This window comes from Equus quagga, unplaced genomic scaffold (genome assembly GCF_021613505.1).
Source record: "Equus quagga isolate Etosha38 unplaced genomic scaffold, UCLA_HA_Equagga_1.0 876_RagTag, whole genome shotgun sequence".
Lineage (NCBI taxonomy): Eukaryota > Metazoa > Chordata > Mammalia > Perissodactyla > Equidae > Equus > Equus quagga.
Window position 1 is genome coordinate 255933 of NW_025803611.1, and position 20883 is coordinate 276815.

Below are 20883 nucleotides of genomic sequence, written 5' to 3' on the forward strand. Positions count from 1 at the left end.
CACAGCCACTCTGTCTGTGTGCTTCTGTCCTATAAGGCAGAGTTATGTGGGTTTCACCATATGGCGTCCAAAGCCTGAGACACCGTATGGCCTGGGACACAGAAAGTTTATGGCTGTTCCCTGTTCTTGCGGTGTGAGTACCAGCAGACCTACTGACCTCGGGGAGCAGCGGTCTTGGGTTAACGTCTTTGGACTTGGGTGGGAGGATCCCATCTTATAGACAAGAGTGCCCTTTAAAATGGGCTGCAGAGCCCTTTGCTTGGGAGGGAGCAAAACTGGAGACCTGCTCATCTGTGAGGATGGTACAGTCCTGGCTTCAGGCAAGAGGAGTGGGCTCCCTGACCCCAGGTTCCTCCTTGTGTTGTGTTTGTGTAGAGTTTTAAGTGCTTATATTTCCCCTGCAGTTATGTCTCTACCTTGTGATTATCACCATGTTTTCCACTTACCTGGATGTGATGAACCAACCCTCAAATCCACACCATAGTCACAAAGGCCACAGGAGTAGGGGACCTAAAATGTTAGCTGCTAGTACAAAAACTGGACAGGGAACCACTCTGCATAGATGTCCCACGCTGAGACCCCCCCCCCGCCAGGGCCTTCTTGATTGATTCTCTCCCTCTCTGGATGATTCTGTGAGGTCCAGGGGAGAGGGCAGACTTATTTTCTTTCCACAGAAAGCTCATATTTGGGGGATCCACCAAAAGAGACACTTCTATCCCACCCTCTTGTTATTTACCTGCTAATAAGATGCCCCAGAAGATGTACTGAAGGGTGGTTTTGTGTTTCCGAGAAAAATTCCGAACTGTACCATACATCCTTTCCAGATGCCTGTGAGAAGACAAAAGCAAAAAGGCAGGCAGAAGTCAACACCAAAATCATGAAATGAACTGGCAGCTAAGGCTGGATGTGGCTTTGCAAATCAAGCAAGCAAACTCCCCAACTCATGAGTGCGTGTCCTACAATATAGAAACGGGAAACTCTTTTCATTTTAGACTAAAAGCAGTCATGGCTTGGATGTGCCTTTGCTGAATGGATGTGATTTGCTGAATTGAATGTGCCAGCCCCTGAGGGGTTACAGAGATGAGAAAATGTGCTCCTGGAAATAGAGCAGGGAACATGGAGAACTAACCAAAAGCTGAAAATAAATCATAGGATGAGGGTGTTTCTCACTGGACTATGAAGGCCCAATTAGCTTAAGCCACTGTCGTTAAATGTTGAGATTAAAAAAAAAAAAATCCAATGAACTGTCATCCCTTCTGGTTCCATAAAGTTTGAGGAAGCTGGTGGTTCCCTGTCCTCGCTCACCATGCTTTTTAGTGGGAGGCTGACTGACTTCACTGGGTGCTTGAAATGTAAAATAGGATTTTGTGGATCTGAGAGCTATTAAACCAGTAGGTTGTAACATAGCTTTCTCAGAAAGTTCTAAAATTGTTGGTACGTCTTTGTTTCTGTCCAGAGTTTTGTTATGAGTATAGGGTTTGTTTATGGTGGGTATGTTTCAAGACTAAACATATGTCCCCTTCTTGTCAAGTTAATCAATCTACACCAGATGTAGTTGTCACATGAAGAAGAAATTTTGTTTGCGGCATGCTAGAAAGAAAATGGAGAACATAGGGAATAATTCACAAAGCTATGGCTCCCTGAGCATGGGGAGGTGGGTCCCTTTATTTGGGGTAGGGAATGAATATTCAAAGGGGGAGTTTTATCATCGCATGTAGAGGTGGCAGAAGCTTGCACATATGTGGTTTGAAATCATTCATTTACATGCACCATGTGATCTAAAAATGGTTGCTTTGTCCCTCCCAGAGGAGAATTTATGATGTTAATGAGGGCAGATTACTTTATTACAACTCCCCGTCTGTCTGCGTAGGTGTCATTCTTGTCGGTCTGGTCTGGTTCAGAGGGGTTGGGTCCAGGGCGGTTGGCACTTACAGCTTCTTCCTCAGGCATAGCTGAAAGCGCATATGCTCAAGACCCCAAAGCTGTTGGAGATAGGAATGTGTGCACCTTTCAAGAAGACAAGAGAATTAGGTCAAACACAAAAGGTTAGAGTTTAGGCAGGGTAAGAGAAGCAGGCTACAGTCCATGGCTGGTGACAGAATCCCTCCTCTACTTTTATCCTGCTCCTCATTCTTGAGGGCATGAGTCAAAGGTGCATCTTCTGTAACTACTTCCTCCTGAGCATGAGTGTTGTCATAGGGGTCACTAGAGGAGTAGAATTTTTCCCGCTGGTCTGAGGTAATTCTGTGGGTCACGAGGCATGGCTCTAAGTTGTTCATATCCTTGGTTAACAGGCAGGTGGCAGTTATAGCTCTCTGGCGTGGGGACCATCTTTTTGCCATGGTGTCTAGCTGCTGTGAGAAATAGACTATCACTATCTTTAAGGGTCCTAACATTTGGGTTAATCCTCCCAGAGTTATTCCTTGTCCTTCATGAAGGTACAAGTCAGATGGTTTGCTCAGGTCTGGAAAGGCCAGTGCAGGTGCTTCTATTAGTAAGTTTCTAAGCTTATTGAAAGCTTGTTCACATAGCTCATCCCTTTCAAAGGGGTCCATTTCTGGCCCCTGTAATTTGTCATAGAGAGGCTTAGCAATTAACCCCAATTAGGGATCCGTATGTGGCAAAACCCAGCCATCTCAAGAATCCTCATAGTTGCCTACATGTTCTTGATGGAGAAGTTGATATATTACCATTTTCTTCTCTTGAGGAAGGTGGCACTGCCCTTTTGAAATAATAAACCCCAAATACTTTACAGTATCTTTAGATATCATATCAGTGTTTTTCCCTTAGAAAATATATATTCCTTACTGTCTAAGAAGTTTAACATGGTCACTATGCTCTCATCAGAGATTTTCTTACAAGGACTGCCTGCTAGGATGCCATCCACATACTATAACACAGTCCTTTGTTTTAATTTTAATTCCATTAAATTTCAGCCCAGGATTTCCCCTAAAATTGTAGGGGAGTTTTTAAATGCTTGGGGTAAGACAGCCCAGCAGTATTGTTTTTTCTGGCTGGAGTCTGGGTCCTCCCATTCAAAAGCAAAAATCTCTTGGGACTCAGGGTCCAATGGGACTCAAAATAAAGCATCTTTTAAATCTCGCACTGTCTGAAACATGCTGTCCCAGGGAGATTAGTCAGCAGGTGTAAGGATTAGGTCCTACAGGATGTGGGTCTTGGACTGTTTTGTGGACAGCTCTAAGGCCTTCAACAAATCTGTATTCCCTTTTTCCCAGCTTTTTAATGAGTAAAATGGGAATGTTACATGGGGATCTACATGGCCTGATTATTCCTTGTTTTAAAAGTTTGTCAATTACCGGAAAGATTTTTCTTATGGCTTCTGACTTTAGGGGGCATTGTTATGTGAGAAGCCAGTAGTCTATCTGCTTTAAGTTCACCTTTACAGGAATGGCAGTGACCACCTATCCTATTTGTCCTTGTGTCCATACCTCTGAGTTGACTCAGCTTAGAATGTTTGGGGAATTTCTTCCTTTTCAGGTACTGGTGTGTTTTGTAACAGGGCCATGAGCTTGACTTCCCGATTTTTGGGAACTTGGATTTCTATTTTGTCTTGTTCCAGGTGTATTGAGGCCCCTAGTTTTGATAACATGTCCCTCCTGAGGAGAGGAAGAGGGCATTCTGGTATATATAGAAAAGAACATCTTAATGTTTTTGATCTTATTTCACAGGTCAAGGGCTCCAGAAACCTTCTGGTCTCTCCTCTACTGATACTCCTTGTATATCACATTTTCTTTTTTGAAAGGTTCCCTTTTTGGGTATTTAACACCAGGAATGTGGCCTCAGTATCGAGCAAAATTTCCACATGCTCTTCTCCCACTGCTAACTTTACCTGAAGATGAGGATCTAGTTTCCTGGAGCCAAACTTGGAGGTCCACGGCCCCATCACATCTCATCTGTAGTCATGGGCAGTTGCCATGCCTTGGTCTTGTCCAATCCCTTCCCGCTCTCGGGTTGGTTTGGACTGTCTCAATGCCCTTCATGTCTATAGTTGCATGCTGATTAGGCCCCAACTTCGTTGGTGGCCTCTGGCCCTCCACTGGGGGTCAGGGTCATTCACCCGTGGCATCTTCTTCTCCCTCAGGTGACCTCAAGCAAACTGGAGGGCCATGTGAGCAGAGTTGCTTGCCTCTGTATCTCTTGGTCATCTTTCATTTCTTCTGTCATATCTTGGGTGTTGAGCACCCTGAAGGGTACCTCCCTAACTGCACAGAACTGGTATCAGGCCTATTGTCAGTTTTTGGAGTTTCCTACAGATATCTGGAGCACTTTGAGATGTGAAACAGGTGTCAAGAACCACTTATACCAGTAACATTTACCCACCTGATATAACCTAAGAAGGTTTATTATTATTTATTTGATAATTTTTATGTAATTTAATACAACAAATAAGCCTAACTAGTCTAATATTGCCCTCTTTATGGAAAGAGAGAATGGGGCTGGCCCAGTGCATCATGGTTAAATTTGCGTGCTCCATTTTGATGGCCTGGAGTTCACAGGTTCAGTTCCTGGGCTTGGACCTAGCACTGGTCATCAAGCCATGCTGTGGTGGCACCCCACATAAAATAGGGGAAGATTGGCACAGATGTTAGCTCAGCAACAATCTTCCTCAAACATACAGAGGAAGACTGGCAACAAGATGATAGCTCAGGGCCAATCTTCCTCACAAAATAAAGAGACCAAACTTTTTGAGAAGTCCTCAGGGCCCCACTGGAAACCCCTCAAAAGAAAGACTTTACTTAGGGTTTGAACCTTGGGGAAATTTGTCAAAAAATATCAAAAGGTTTTAAAACACTTGGACAAATAGGAAATAATGTTTAGTTATCCATTTAATCAAGGTGACAACAGAAAATGTCACAGGCAAACAGAGAGAGTGAAATAGTCTAAAACGAAAACCCTAATAGAGAGACTTCAGCTTCCTTGAGCATAACAAATTATTTTAAGCAAAAATAGATTTTCTGTCTTGTAAGTAGACTCACTCAAAAGTAAAGAAAAAAAATCTTTCATAATCTCTTTATCAAGAGTGGACCAAACTTTAAGATTATCCTTTTAAGAGAGAGCAAGCCACATTTTTAATTTTGTAAATTACTTTTGATACAGAAACTCATTTATTTAATTGAATTTATTTTAACCTTAGTAAACTTGAGTATGTATAAAACTCTTTTCTTGGGGTTTTTACTTTCACAAACCTTCTGTCACTTGCTTCTTACATTTAGAATTTGTTCCATGTCTTCCTCCTTTTTTTCCCTAGTACTGTAAGACAAATTTATCTTTTTGATGAAATAAGTAAAAATATCTCTATTCTTTATGTCTTCTTTACTGAAAACATACCTTTTACTTTCCTTGAATATGAAGATGTTTCCCTTATTAACTTTTGGTAACTTATTTTGCTGGTAAGATTCACCCTGTGCTACATCTGTGCCAATCTTCCTCCACATTTTGTATGTGCAACACCTCCACAGTGTGGCTGGTGAGTGGACTGGGTCCGTGCCCGGGATCCAAACCCGAGAACCTGGGCCACCGAAGCAGAGAGTGCGGAACTTTAATCACTCGGCCATGGGGCCAGGCCCAACTTTTAGTAGCTTTAATCACATGTATTAATCAGAATTTTAGCCCTTACAGACTTTGATTTTGTTTGTGAAAACTAAGAGGTAAGTAATTACATACTGTCTTTTACAATAGTATTCTGTAGCCTGGTATATTTATAAAAGCTTTTTATAAATTTTAGAAACATGCTCCTTCATGGTACAATCTTTTAATAAAATACAGGACGAGTTTACTAATAGACTTGAGCATCCTTTAGTTTTTTTGTAATAAGAAGCCAGAAGTAGATTAACCTTTATCTGATATTTTATCTTACTTGGAAATTATCTTGCTATTTAATGAATTTTTATCATTTAATTTAATCGAGTAAAACTTAAAAGTTTTAACTTACCAAAAAGATTTTGGAAGTTATTCTAAATACATATGTTATAAAATATAATTATTGTTAAAAGTCTATCCATAAACTCTTACCTCACATTTAAGACATTTGTTCTTAAAGATCACGTCCAGATTACTCACAATGTCTTTATGTGACACCAGAGCAGTTCGCCGTCATTTTAAGTTGTTGAAGAACATATGTTACATGACATGATTAGTGTTAAAAGTTCTCCCCAAAGCTTTTACGTTTTTACATCTGTTTAGTTTACCTGTTTCCAAAGATTGTTTAGATTACCTATAAAAACTTTATGAATTATCAGACAAAATTAGCTATTGTTTTAAGTTATTAGTTTTGTTGACAAAGTCTGTAACAGAGACAACACGAGTTTGTTTGACTCATGAAGGCTGTGTGTTTACATTACATGCTATGTTGATAACACTGAGGACATGTCTATTTTAATTAAACCAACAAACTTCAACAAGTTTTTATTTACCAAAGATCATTTTAGATCAAGTCAACTTGAGAGAAATCTGGGCTAGTTTTTATCACATTTAGAAATAATTTATATAAGCACTTATTTTAAGTCAATTAAATAGAGCTCTCTTTAGAAATGACACCATCTGGACACATACACAGAGACAGGTAGACAATCAGAAACAGAGATTTTTAAAAATTTCAGCCACGTCTCAGGCACAAAATTTAAAAGAATGCGGGATCCAAATTGTGACCTCTTCAGATGGCTAAAGATTTGTCTTAAAGATTGTTTTTCTTTTTGCTCTAAGGATCCTGTTTTATAGCTGGTTTTAAAGTCATTTTATCTTTAAGCAGCACCTGTGTATTAATCAAAGAATGCATGCCACTGTGAGAGGTTTGGAATGCTTTCTTTTAAGGTGGACTTTTCTGGAACAAAGTTTCCCCAAAATGACCATTACAATTTTAAAAAACTTTTAAAAGGTTATCTATTTTCACTTGCTTAGTTTCAGATGTGGAATTTTGGAGAAGCTGAAGTGGGGGAGCCCAGCAAGAGAGGAGGGAGGAGCAGCAGATTGGGTGTCCTTTCCCCAGCACATTTATTTAGTTATTTTTTCTTAAAGAGGCAGTACAGGATTTGGAACATGTTTAGAAGCCTCAAAAATCAAAATAGTCATGTCTGGCCCAGTGGTGTAGTGGTTAAGTTCACACACTCTGCTTTTGGTGGCTCGTGGTTCAAGGGTGTGTTTCCCAGGTGTGGACCTACACACTGCTCCTCAAGCCATGCTTTCGCAGCATCCCACATATGAAATAGAGGAAGACTGGCACAGATGTTGGCTCAGGATAATCTTCAGCACCAAAAAAAAAAAAATTAAAATAGGCTTCCCATTGGTTTTTAATGTTTTATAGCCAGTTTTGTCTCCAATTCCGAATGCAAATACACCAGTTTCAGTCAACTGATCTTGCTCCATTTTGGCCAATTTAAGGAGAGGTCTCACTTAGCATGGTTAATTAACATTGCCTGAAGGGTGGATTTATATGTGCTCACAATCCCCACAGTGTAGTTTAAAATATAATTAGGCAAAAGAGATGTAATCATTTTACATAAATCCCATCATTTTTAGCCAGTCCTGTTGGAAAAGTTTAGTGCAAAGACAAAAACAACAAAAACCCCTCACAGATCCAATATCCAGTAAAACAAAAACCTGACCAAGTGCTGGGAGGGCAAGTACCTTGGCCCTGTCATCTACGAGTACCGTGACTCACCTCAGATGTCTTCTCAAGTTCTGAGCCTCGTTTCTTCCACCAGCAAAACCAAAGTCGCCCTCTCTAACGAGGACGGTTAAGGATACTAAGGACCCCAGGAAGGTCCGATCTGGGAGAGGAGAGGCCGACAGAACCTCTCCAGCAGGAAGTGTGAGGGAAAGAAGAATGGGGGCGTTGAGTTTCCCCAAGAACGGCTGGTAAGGAAACTGAGAGAGATCCGAGAGGCCTGGAAGCCCGTCTGTTGAGGAAACAGAGGGGTACGAGGATCCTCTGCTGGGCGTGCCCACCCACTTTGTTCCAGATGGCTCAGCAGTTAAGACTCAGACTGCAGGGACTAACCCCACCTTGTCACAGTTACAAGATAAGACTCAGACTCTGTGAGTCCAGATACCAGCTCCTTCTGTCACTGACACAGCACAAAACACCAAAGGGCCTTCAAGCGGGCTTCAAGCCCCAGCAGTGACAAACTCAAATGGGCTTCAAGCCCTCACTGCCCAATGACTAGTCAGCAGGGATGGCTCCTGTTGGCCAGAGCCGAGGATCGGTTCTTCCGGGGTGGTCGGGTCGCGCAATCCTTCCAACCACATGGAGACTATTACTCCCTTGAGCCAGGCCACCTCCAGACGGAGATCCGAACCCTGAAGCCAGGCTCCAACACGCGGACCTTGGGACTCAAACTCAAGGCTGGGGCAGCCTTATACCCAAGGTTCAGGCAGCTGATTTTATGAGACAACTTAAAGAAATAATGCTTATAGTTGTGCCGTGAGGTTGGCGCCACTGACCTCCTTCAGGAGATTCTCGGAGCAAAACGCTCAGAGTGGTCATTGGGTCTCCCAGTGGGGAAGCCATGCCAAGCTGGCAGCATCAACACGGCGAGGAAAGTCCCTCCCCCTGAGGTCCAACTTCCTGTGGCATGAACGGGTTCTCTGTCCAGTGGAAACCAGATCATTGAAAGAATGAGGAACAGAGGGCCCATCTGGGTCACCAATTTGTCCAGGTAGTATGGGAACAATGTTTGTATCTGATCATTTCTTCTGAGGAGGAAGGTGTCCACCAGTGAGTGAGTGTGGAGAGGCCACAGGGCTGTACCCACAACAATTGTCCTCTACTTCTCTTGGGATGTTCCCAGTCCCCTCCAGACCTGCTCTGAGACCTGGCTTTCCTGCAGGTGCCTCTGTCATCAATGACGCATCGAACAGAGGCCTCTCCTTCTCCTGCTTGAGGCTGGCTGGAAGGAATTTACTCTCACATTTAACCATTGCCACTGGACAGCATTTCTAAAACAAGCACTTCTCATCCCGTATAGAAGGTTCTCAATCTCCAGGACCTCACAGGACCCTGGCCCTGGCTGGAAGCCCCCTTCACCTTGGTTAAGGCCTCCAGTCCCCTCCTTCCCACAGTCATGCCCACATGTCCAGGTCTTAGCTCCCTTCAGGTTTCAGGGCACAGCTCAGGCCTTTGCTTCTACGAAGCCTTCTTGCATCTGCTCAGGCAGAGGCATCCTCTGCACATTCTTCCTACTGTCTTCTCTGATTGTGTTTTCTTATGGAGTCTAGACTGACTATAACTTCCTGGAAAATGAATGTCTGTGAGCCCTACAGCACCAGCAGCTGGGACACTGATGATGCTTGACAGGCATTTTTTGAATTACTGGATGCATGCAATGGGAGTGTACATTGCTTTTCTGGAACAGTATTTGACAGCTGTGGGTTGGGACCCATTAGTGGGTTGTGAAGTCACACAGGGCATGATAACCCTCATTAAAAGGGAGAAGAGGACATCTCAGAGTGTATCACACAGAGTGATGGTAGATATAGTTCATGAAACTTTTGTCATTATCATGTGTGAATATGTGTACTGAGAATTAGAAACACTATTCTAGAAGATATTGAAGGAATATAGTGTAGAAAAGACTAAGTTTTTCATGGTCTAATTTAGGAAAGGCTGGTGATGCATTATCCTCAGTCGAGGACATAGTGTTAACAAGCAGCAGTGGTGATGGGCAGCATTTAATAGGGAGCGCCCACCTGCTTTAGGGTGGATGTATCAGATTTCGTAATTTCAGGGAATGTGTGCAGTTCATTACTGCAAGCTGACACTGCACAAAATAAAATAGGCAGAAACACGCTTGGCCATTTGGTTTTCTAGAGTGAACACCTCCCAATCCCCTGGGGGTTGTTTCCATCCCGTTGGCATTGGTGAAACCTGAGTGCCTCTGGCCACCCAAGAGAATCTCTCAACCCCCAGCATCAGAGACTCAGAAAGTAAAGAGAAGGATGAAACTAAGCTCAGGTTTATCACATGGTAAGTCTTCTTGATGGTATATATGTGATAAGAGAGTCCAATCCTAATTCTGACCAACTCCAGAGATATCTTCTGATACATGAAAACAAAGTTCCTCAGAGTCTTAGGAATTAAATCAAATTTAAAGAGGAATTTAGAATATTGGCAAATACTTTGGTGTTATGATGGAGTACCAGACAGTCTTGGACTAGGAATCAGAAGCTGATGTTGTAAGTTAGCTTTGTTCCACTCTAGCTGACTAACCTTGGGTAAGTCACTTCTTTGAGCTTCATTCTCCTGGTCAAAAACTAAAGACAGTAATTTGCCTCTCCCACCTAATGGGTGATCAGGACCTGGAATACCTTCAGGATACTACAAGGTAAGAGCAAGTTTGTTGGGATTTGAAATGGATGGGGTTTTGACAAATCAATTGCTTGTTGATTGACATTGATAAGATGAATTAACTACTTAGTATGGACTGGAGCAATTAGTCAGTAATTTACACCTTTAATTAGAAGACTGTCTGGATATTGGGTTCCAGGTAGGGGATCAGAATTGGCTGCTCCCAATTGTATCTTTTTGGCTTGATTATTTTTAAGAACATAAGACTCTGAAAGAAATTTTGACTTGCCCCCTAACTGCCTAAAAGAAATTTAAGATAAAAGACCTGTCCCCGAGGACAGACTGTCACCATAGATAACTCTGGGTATCAGTAGACTGTGAAGGGCCTTGCTAAGCCCATTCTTATCAAAGTTCTGTCTACCAAACATTTACTTTTCCATTTCCCTGTGAATTGCCTTCCTCTCCTTTGAAGTCCCAAACCACTCCCCCCAACACCCTCCTTTATTTTTAGTTAAAGATGTTATTTGAGGTGGTGGCTTCAGCCATTCTGGCTGAGCTAACCAGTTTTCCTGGGTTTCTCCCATGTATTCATTTTATAAGCTCTGTTTGATTTTGTCTTGTTATTCTCTGATGTCAATTTCATACGTAGACGAGTCAGAAGGACCTTGAGGGTAGAGGCCTTATTTTCCTCCTCTTTCTATGGACATCAGTTGTTTGAATTTTCCATGTTGATTATGATAGAGCTCCATTAATTTTCTGAACATAGTGCTGGGTGGGTAATGGGGAGGGGAGATTGGTGGTGGCGACTATCTCTGATAAACCATAATAAACATTAAAATTTAGATGAGGATAAAACAACCACTCTGTTTAGGAGGTAGGTGTGGTTATTTCTCTGATTGAAACCTGTACCCTTTTTGATGCATCTCTTGATCATCCTTTTCATCTTCTTTGTTTCCTGGAGAATCCGCCTCAATGGTGACCTGTTATTCATGCTGGAAATCAAACAGTGGAGCAGAGATGGAATAATGAGAATCCTGGGCATAATGGGTCCTGATCTCTTTTACTCAGAATGTTGGCAAAGAACTTTTAAAAGGTCCTTTTAAATCATTATGCAAGAAGATGGCTCCTATTATCTACTGCGCAGACTTTTTTCCTTCTCGTCACAAAAAAAAAATCAGATCACACATCTCTTCCTTTACTTCCAAAGGAGCTGTTGGTATTATCTCCTTTTCTTTAAGGACAGGCTCATATCTCTGTTTTTTCCTCCTGCCTCTACTGTAATCATGCAACTGTCACTCTGTTTTCAGGCAAGTGCAAAATGAAGTTAACACCAGAGCTGCATACATCTCTCTTTATAGTCTGCCAGCCCCAGTTTCCAAAGGACTGAGAAGAAGGCAAACACCATTTGCTGCCCCAAAATGTATCTCTTCAACATGAGAATTATTTTAGCTGACTATTTTTAAGAAACAAAAGACTCAGAAAGTTTTTCTTGTTACCTCCCCTTTAACTGCCTAAAAGAATTGAGAAAGAAAACCTGTCTCAGGAAGCTATCAACTCAGCATAACATGAACTAGGTGGTACACAGGGAGGAACCTAGAAAAGCCTGTTTGTCGGGCTCTCTCTGTATTCTTCTGTTTCTGTGTGGCCAAATAGACACTTGTTTTCCAAACATTTGCTTCTCTTTCACCTACCTGTGAATTGCCTTCCTTCCCTTTGAAGTCCCAGACTCTCCCCACCCCCAACATTGTCTTTTGACTTTAGCTGAGGATTCACCTGATGATGGTTACTCAGTTTTCCTGGGTTTCTCCCATGTATGCATGTTATTAAACTTTGTTTGATCTCCTCCTGTTAATCTGTCTCATGTCAATTTAATATTTCCCTTGCTCAAGTAGCCCTTGCTCTCATTAACTGAGTGAAGTGGATACCTGGGCCGTCTTTCATGGACAATCTTTCTAGGTACTGTTTGAGGTCTTAAATATCCATGACCCATCCTACTCTTGGGATGGCCATAGGATTTCCCACCTCCCTCCATGTTGCAATAATGTCTCCAAAAGGTCCAGCTATTGTAAGCAATGGTGAGGGGAGGTGGGGAGGAAGTATGCAGATGTGGAGCAGTTTTGAACATGCTCCAGGAGGCAAAATGCTAAATCTCACCTTTAGTTTTCTGTCATATTCCATGAGGCCTTTGATTCTCTTCACTTCAACAAATATCACAGAAATAAGTCATTAGCATGTTTCTGAGCCAAAAGGATCCTCAAAGATCACATACCCCTTCGATGCCAAACTCTACTACACTTCTGACTTAGAGGGCCTTCATTTTCTCCCTGGGCCTTGGGAACTAGGAAGGCGAGGGGACAACTGCAAGAGAGACCAGCTGAGTCCAACCTGCAGCTGCTAAGGTCAGGGTTGGAGACAAGCCTTATTCATTTTCCCCCGAAAACTTAGCTTGGCCAATAAAGTTTGCTAAACTTTTTATTTAAATGATCATAAGTATTATTTTCTTACAATGAAATTGCCAAGCTACCTACTATCTACGGAATGTCTAACAGTACTATTGTTTTCTTTCCTTCTTCTTTTCCAACATTCTCATCTTTAAAACAAAACAAGAAAACACCAGCACCACCTTCTTGACCCCACAGTCATGGATATCTGCCCCTCCATCCCTTCACAGCCAGACCACCTGAAAGAGTTGCCTTTACTTTTCATGACCTGCTCCCTCACATCCTGCTCCCTCAGCCCCCTCTGATCAGGCTTCCACAGAGATGGCTTCTGCCAAGCTCACCCCAGGACCACTGTTGCCAAATCCAGCGGCTACTCCTCAGTCTTCATATTTCCGTTTATGATTGTAAAGTATCTAATTTTTGTTTTCTGTGAAACAATATTAAACAAAAAAATCTTCTTTTTATAGAGCAGTTTTAGGTTCACAGCAAAACTGAGTGGAAAGTAGAGATTTCACATATATCTACTGCCCCCACACATGCATAGACCCCCCCCCCCCCCATTATCCACGTCTCCCACTAGAGTGGTACATCTACTGCAACTGATGAACCTACGTTGACATCATTATGTCTCAAAGTCCATAGTTTACATTGGGGTTCACTCTTGGTGTGGTACATTCTACGGGTTTGGACAAATGTATAATGACACGTATCCACCATTATAGTATCACATAGAGTAGCTTCACTGCCCTGAAAATCCACTGTGCTCTGCCTATTCATCCCTCCCTCCCATCTTGGTAACCACTGGTCTTTTTACAGTCTCCACAGTTTTTCCTTTTCCAGAATGTCATATGGTTGGAATCATACAGTGTATAGCCATTTCAGATGGCTTCTTTTGCTCAGCAACAACATTTAATGTTCACCCCTGTCAACAATATACAGCGCCTCAGGCTGCTCTGTAAACTTGGATGTCACTGAGGAACCCTAGGGCGTGATGGACAGTTTTAGAACCATGTCTTAGAACCTGTCTCGTCTGCCTCATATACCCTAAAATTGAGATGGTTTTGTTTAAGCTAGTGCCTTTGGCCTTAGGATGGAGCTTAAGGTTGGTAATAGTGAGGTGTCAGAGGAAGCCTGGGTATCCTCCCCATCAGAGAACTCTGAGGACAGGTGTGTAAACACAAAATCTTTGTTTGGGACTATGTTTTTTCTTCATGACTCTGCCTTACACACTCTAATGACCATTTAATTCATTTCTCTGAGTGCCAGCCGAGCTCCATGATTTCTGTCCCTGTAGCTCTCAGGTACTTCTTGCACAGCAGTTCTGATGGTAATAGATTCACTCACCTCCCTCTTCCCCTACCTGTTTGGCCTTTCCATGCTCTCTGTTCTGCACAGCTCTGCGCCTCAGGGAGTTGTCATTTCCTGATGTGTTCTGGTTTTCGCGAAAGTCTCCTTCACTCTAAGTAAAAAGTAAAGATCGCAAAAATAAAATTTCATAACCAAAAAAAGAAGGTTTTTTCAATGAATGACACTTAGAAGGCTTTTGAGGGATGGGATGGCAAAGACGAGGAGCTTACATGAGTCGGCTGATAAAGAAAGAACCAGTGAGTGGCTGGCCCAGTGGCGTAATGATTTAGTTCATATGCTTCACTTCGGTGACCTCGGATTCACAGGTTCGGATCCCAGGCATGAACTACACACCATTCATCAAGCCATGCTGTGGCAGGCGCCCCACGTACAAAGTAGAGGAGGACTGGCAACAGATGTTAGCTCAGGGCCCATCTTCCTCTCCAAAAAAACAAAAGAACCAGTGAATCTTGGGTCATGAAGACATATAGATAATTTTTGTTTTGTTTGGTTCTGATAGAAAGATTGGTGTGGTCCAGCTTGAGGGAGAGAGCAAGGAGGACAATTGCCCTCGTCCAGACTATAGGACTTTCTAATCAGCACAGCTGAGACCAGGGGGCAGGTTTCCAGTCTCCTTTCTATCACATCACACAGGCTTTCTCAACTGGTAAAATGAAACAAAATATAGTAAACCCTAGGCCTATGATTTTATTCTTAATGTTGGCTTTATGGGATGTTAAAATGTGTTGTGTTTGGTTTAAAGCAGTCTCTGATAGTAACAAGCACAGGAGAAATGCCTCCTCTTGTGATGCTGGTTTTACTTTGAGGAACTGAGTGAGGTGTGCTCTGGGAGGGGTGTGCTGACCCCTAGCTGCTTTTTCCAGATGTGACAAACACCTGGCTCATTTCTCTTTTAACTTCTTTTGGAGGGGGGTCCAATTCTTCTCCCATGTCATCCCAGCTTAACTTTTTATAAGATACTTTTTATATGGCAACAGATAGATAGATGGTGTCAAGTGGGTCCCTATATCTTTTCAGGAAATGTCCCCTGCTAGGCCTGTCGGCTGTGACCTTGTCTTTGAAAAAAGAACAAGTATATGACTTGATTGTAACTTTAGGTCTCTGGCTGGCCCCAAGGATCCAGAAAAAATTACAGTTCCAACTTATGGTGCATTTTCCATTTATTGAAACTGTTGGGGAAGTGGAAGAATTCCCCCATTTTCCTTAAGGTTCTATGGCTGGTCAAATAATGAAAGAGTCAGGTTAGCAGGAGAAAATCAAACAAAGTTTAATAGCATGTATACATGGGAGAAACTCAGGATAAACTGAGTAACTCAGCCCTTTGGCAGAGGCTGCCTGTTTAAATATCTTCAGCTACAGACAAGGAGGATGTTGGTGTAGTGGTTTGGGGCTTCAAAGGGGAGGAAGGCAACTCACATGGAAATGGAAAAGCGAATGTTTGTTAAATAGAACTTTGGTAAGAGTGGGCTTAGCAAGACCCCTCCCAGTCTACTGATACCCAGAGTTGTCTATGGTCATGGTCTGTCCTGGGGACAGGCCTTTATTATAAATTTCTTTTTGGCAGTTACGGGGGGAGGGTGGAATTTTCTTCCTGAATATTCTGAGCCTTTATTGTCTTCAGCTCTAAATAATCCGCATACCAGAGTGGCGCATCTTGGGGTGGCCTGCCATGGACCCCATCGAAACACAAGGGTGTATAAGCGTGAATAAAATCTAACTTTGAGCACACACACGTGGGGGGTCAGAGTGTGTCTCCAACCCCAAAATGTGTCTCTTTGGCTCATTATTTTTAAGGATAAAAGACTCTGAAAGCAACTTGACCTTCCACCTAACTGCCTAAAAGAGTTTAAGACAGAAGCCCTGTCCCAGGACAGGCCATCACCGTGGATAACTCTGGGTGTAACAGACTGGGAGGGTCCTTGCTGAGCCCATTCTCATCAATGGTCTCTCTTTTGGGGTCATCTTGTCTATAAATGACCCAGCAAACATCTGTTTATCAAGCATTTGCTTTTCTATCTCCATGTAAATTGCCTTCCTCCCCTGGAAGTCCCAAACCACTACCTCCATCACCCTCCTTTGTCTTTAGCTGAAGATGGTATTTAAGGTGGTGGCTTCAGCCATTTTGCTGAGTTGTTCAGTTTTCCTGGATTTTCCCCATACACACCTGTTATTAAACTTTGTTCGATTTTCTCCTGTTATTCTGTCTCATGTCAATTTAATTCTTAGATGAACCAGAAGGACCTGGAGGGTAGAGGAATAGTTCTCCCTCCCCAACACACAGAAGTCTTGTTGCCAAACCGCCCTTTTGTGTTACAGTTGTTTACATCTTACTTTAGCACAGGTCCTTGCACATGGCAGACACTAACAATTACTGTGGAATTAATGAACCATAGTGATTTTAATTTTGTACTAACGGGAACAGCAGTGTAATACCTCTGGGTACAAGATATGGCAGGGAGTGACAATATATACAGTATGGAAAGATGACAAAGTGTTGCTAATTGCTGAAGCTGGCTGATGGATACTTACAGACTGATTTTACTAGTCTGACTTTCATGGATGCTGAAAGTCTCCTCAATAAAAAGTTAAAAATAAAACCCAGCATGAGTTCTTAGAAAAATAGGAGACAGGTAACTGAGGGGCTGGTCCTCAGGGTCCCGAATTACAGGCATGATGCTGGGCAGGTCCCATCTTTCTAAGCCTCAGTCCACCCATCTCTACCACAGTTTTGATTTGGTGTCCTTATGGTCCCTTCCAGAATCCTGACATTTTCTGGTTCCATGAGCAGCTTGAGCTTCCTGACGCTGATTATTCCTGCCACATGGTGGCAGAATCTGAAACTTACTTGTGGAACACAAGGATGGAGCCTGTCTTGTTAAAGTTAATGAAAGAGGAAAGGGTGTTTGTGTGTGTGAGTGTGTGTGTGAGTGTGTGTGTGAGTGTGTGTGTGTGCATGTGTTGAAGGGGAGGGCAGAATGGGAATAAGTGGTAACAAGAGCACCCCTGGGTGTATTTTGTAACATGGAATGAGATTGTTCTACTTCCAATAGGATATGTGCTTTGGCTTTTTAGCATTTTCAAGAAGAACAATGTCTCCCATTAGAGGATTCCCACCAGAAATAAAGGGGCTATTGTGGGTGTTGCTTGGTGCCTGAGAAATGACCATTATGACACCTGTTCCCCTGCTTCTTTTCAAATTGGAGTCACAGGGCCAGAATCTGTGGCCCATAATTGATGTTGGCCCTGATATCAGTTCCCCTACATTAAACACAGCATATATGGGGTTAAAACCAAAGCACTCATTCCCTGCTCACTCCCTGGTTCCAGAATCCACTATCCACCATGGGCACAAACAGCCAAGGTCGCCCACCTGGGTTTCTTATCATCTCCTCCTCCCTGCAAGCAGCATCCCAAGGCCAAACGCAGGCTGGTGGGAAAGCTCCGACCAGCAAGGCCGCTGACTCCCCCTGCCATCTACAAGCAGCCACACTCCTCACAAACTTTTAAAACCCCTCGCCTCCCCTCTTTCGGGGAGATGAGATGAAATGAGACAAAGTTTTAGCGCTCACTCTTGCCCCCCAGCTGATGCCATATGGAATAAAAACACTTTCCTTGCCATAAGCCTGGTGTTTCAGTTTTTATTTGGCCCCTCCTGTGTGGTGGGTAAAGAGCCTATGTTGGCAAGTGGTAACATAATTACTTCTGAGCCCATTGTTTCTTTCCATCTATTGAGCAATTCCGATTACTTGATACCTTACTGCACTGAACTAGAACTGAGACCTTGTTCCAGATGCAAGCCTGACCCGCCACTGAATGCTAACAATGTCGTGGGTGTTGTGTACAGGTATTTCTAGGCAGTTTACAGCACGCCACTTTTAATTCCCCTAGTCAGCATTCGTTGCTGGGTGTCCTCAACCCTGGATTGAGACCCCTCTGAAGGGCACATCCTTGAGCCGGGAGTACACTGTGCCTGGGGTTTGCTTTTGTACTTTACAGGCTGCTCGAGCAAGTGCAGATCCACAGTGGGTGTCACAGGGAGTACAGAGGGACAGAGGGCCTTTTATGAACTTCTTCCTTTCATTCAGTTTCTAAACCAGATAACTTCTACAGCATAGGAAATTACTGAAATCCCTCCTCTCTTTTTGTGATGCCCTCTTCCATAGAATTTTAGCTGAAGCCGTGGCCACCCAGAATAAAAGCTAATTTCCAAGCTTCACTTTCAACTAGATCCCGGCCCATGAAATGAAAATAGAAGTGGAGCCCTGAGTGGGGCAGCTCAGGGACGCTCCTTAGGAGATGGCTGGTGGGTGCTCTTTGTCCCTTTCCTCCTTTCCTCCATCCTGCCGCCTGGTGTGTGGATGGTCCCAGCTGGGCCATGAGCACAAGGGTCAGGTCCTGGTGAGGTCAGAAGGGTGAGTTGGGGGGACTTGAATCCTGAAAACTTTGAGCAACGCTTCCCCTCCAGCTCTCTCCTTCCTACTGCCTGACTTTTATCTGCAGGAAACAGACTCCCTTGCTACTTTTGGATTTTGCTGTTATTTGCACCTGGACTGACACAATATTTGTATGCAGAAGACATTGTGTTAAACCCTTTAAAAATTCTGTATTTGATCCTAAGAGGCCTGTGAGGTGGGTACTGTGATCTACATTTTACAGATGAAGAAACGAAGCCAAAGGTAATTAATCACTTGACTCAGGTTGCACAACCAGGAATGGCTGAGATGGGATCTGAACTCGTGCCTTCCAACCCCAGACTGCATCATGCCTGTCGTGTTTGGCCCTTGGGAGTATCTAAGTGCATAGCAGTGCACCTAAAGGTTAAATTCCCTTTCAACGAAGCATGCCTGATTTGAATTCTAGATATTAAAAGATAAGAGTAGAAATGACAGAGGTGCAGAGAGATTCCTCAAATGCTCGTGGCCACTTTTAAATCCTATTTGGGCTCTGGTGGTCATTTCTGAAGCCAGAATACTGGCCCTCCCACCCAATAAATGGCTTTAAGTAGAGGCTATCCTTTAAATAACATGAGTGGGCACACCTGCATCTGTGGACACATCTTGTCTCCATGATTAGTCTGATGTTTGTTCTTCCAACTGTGCCTGCACCACTCACTCCGTCCCTCCCTCTACTTGTGTCCCTGATGGCACCACGTGGCTCCCGTGTCTCAGGTTTTGTGGCCAGGTTTTCTCTGCTGCAGACTCAACATCACTGTGCCAGGGGAGCCCTTCTTCCATCTTCTTTGTAGAAACTGCTCTGGCCGGCATGCTCTGACTGTGGGACTGACCTTTCTGAGGGGGCACAGCCTGGCTTTGAGGCCCGGGGCCAGAACAGACACCTTCACCCCCAGGAGACTTCCCTCCTGACCATTGGTGGGATGGAGATCGTGTAGGTTTATGGGAAGATGGGACTTGTCCAGCAGGCAAATGTGATGTTGACAAGGACCCTGAGGAGTCACTGTGAAGACCTTTAACTAGTTCTAGAGCCTGACACTCACACATCTTCCTAGAAGCAGTCAATGTGGTGCATTCTGAGAAGGGGTGATGCCTGAAATGTCACCACGGATGTCAGAGTCCCAATGGCTGTGACAAAAGTGGGCACATGATGATGTCAGTTGGACTGGGGACCATATAAATCTATATTGTAGATTTACACCCACTGGACTCTAAGCCAAGAAGCCAGAGACTCTGTCCCCTGTTCTCTGCATAGCACAGTGCCAGGCAGGAAGTGCTCAATAACTGTTTCTGAAAGGATAGGAAACGCATTCCTAGGGGCTGTTGAGCTGATTATAGTAGCAGGTAAAACAGTGTCTCTACAGCTGAGTAGAGACCACATGGTACAGGACAGCTTTCTCTACTTCTCCAAGACAGTTCCCTTATGTTCTAATATTCTAAGCCTTCGGTGCCTAAATCAAGGTGTCAGAAATACATCTCCACTTTCTGTTGTTTTTCTGAGCTTCTTCAATGATGTTTCTGTATCCATTTCTCTGGGCACAGAATGGGACTAGACCAGAGCAACTGCCTCAAATGGTAACTTAAAATCCCAAAGTGCAATACAAATAGGTCATAGGAAGAGATCATCATGAACCTGAGGTGACTGCTTTTTGGAATATTGATAAATTATCTATATTAATTGGCGCTCCACTCTGATGAAAAGCTTGGGTTCCACCATCCTACCTGGGTTCAAATCCAGCCTTAATTTCTTGAGGACTCATACCCTGCTTCATGGGAATGTAGGATTCCTCACCTTCCTTTGGGGCAGGGTCTGTGGGGCTGTTCCAGAGCCACACGTAGTGAGAGCATCTCCAGTCCTCAGCCTGTGGCTTGGCATTTTGAGTAACATTGATGAGAGGCCTGTATAAACATTTGGCACGTAAGAACATATAAAAGTTTATGTGACAGAAATTCTTTTGGAATGTCTGTTAGGTTTGAGTCACTTAGAAAAACCACGTATTCCTATATGATACAGGAACAGTTTTCCTTTCCGTTTTTTTTAAAATTAATTTTCTTCTTTTCAGTTGTTTCCTTTCTGATTAAATTTTTACTTTTATCAACGTAGTATCTGAATCTATTTTTAAAACCCAAATACATTGCCAAAGTTCTTAAAAAAAATCTCTCTTCATTAAACATTTTTTGTGGTTAGTAAAGCAGTGTATTTTAATTGAAGAAAATTTAGAAACATTCAAAAAAGTCTAAAGGAAAAATTTAAACATAACTTGGCTCTTATAACACCCAAATGATAAGTTCACCTCTAATTTTAAACACAACAAACATC

General features: G+C 43.1%; 1 protein-coding gene across 1 annotated transcript in view; it reads right to left on the minus strand.

Moving 5' to 3' along the window:
• Positions 1-14203, minus strand: part of LOC124234540 (solute carrier family 28 member 3-like) — a gene marked incomplete at its 5' end in the record, with an annotated part of 35989 nt that extends 21786 nt beyond the window's left edge. The window contains 3 exon segments of the mRNA XM_046651882.1: positions 737-828; positions 11213-11295; positions 14105-14203. Coding sequence (XP_046507838.1) covers positions 737-828; positions 11213-11295; positions 14105-14203 — 274 coding nt within the window.
• Positions 14204-20883: the final 6680 nt, after the last annotated feature.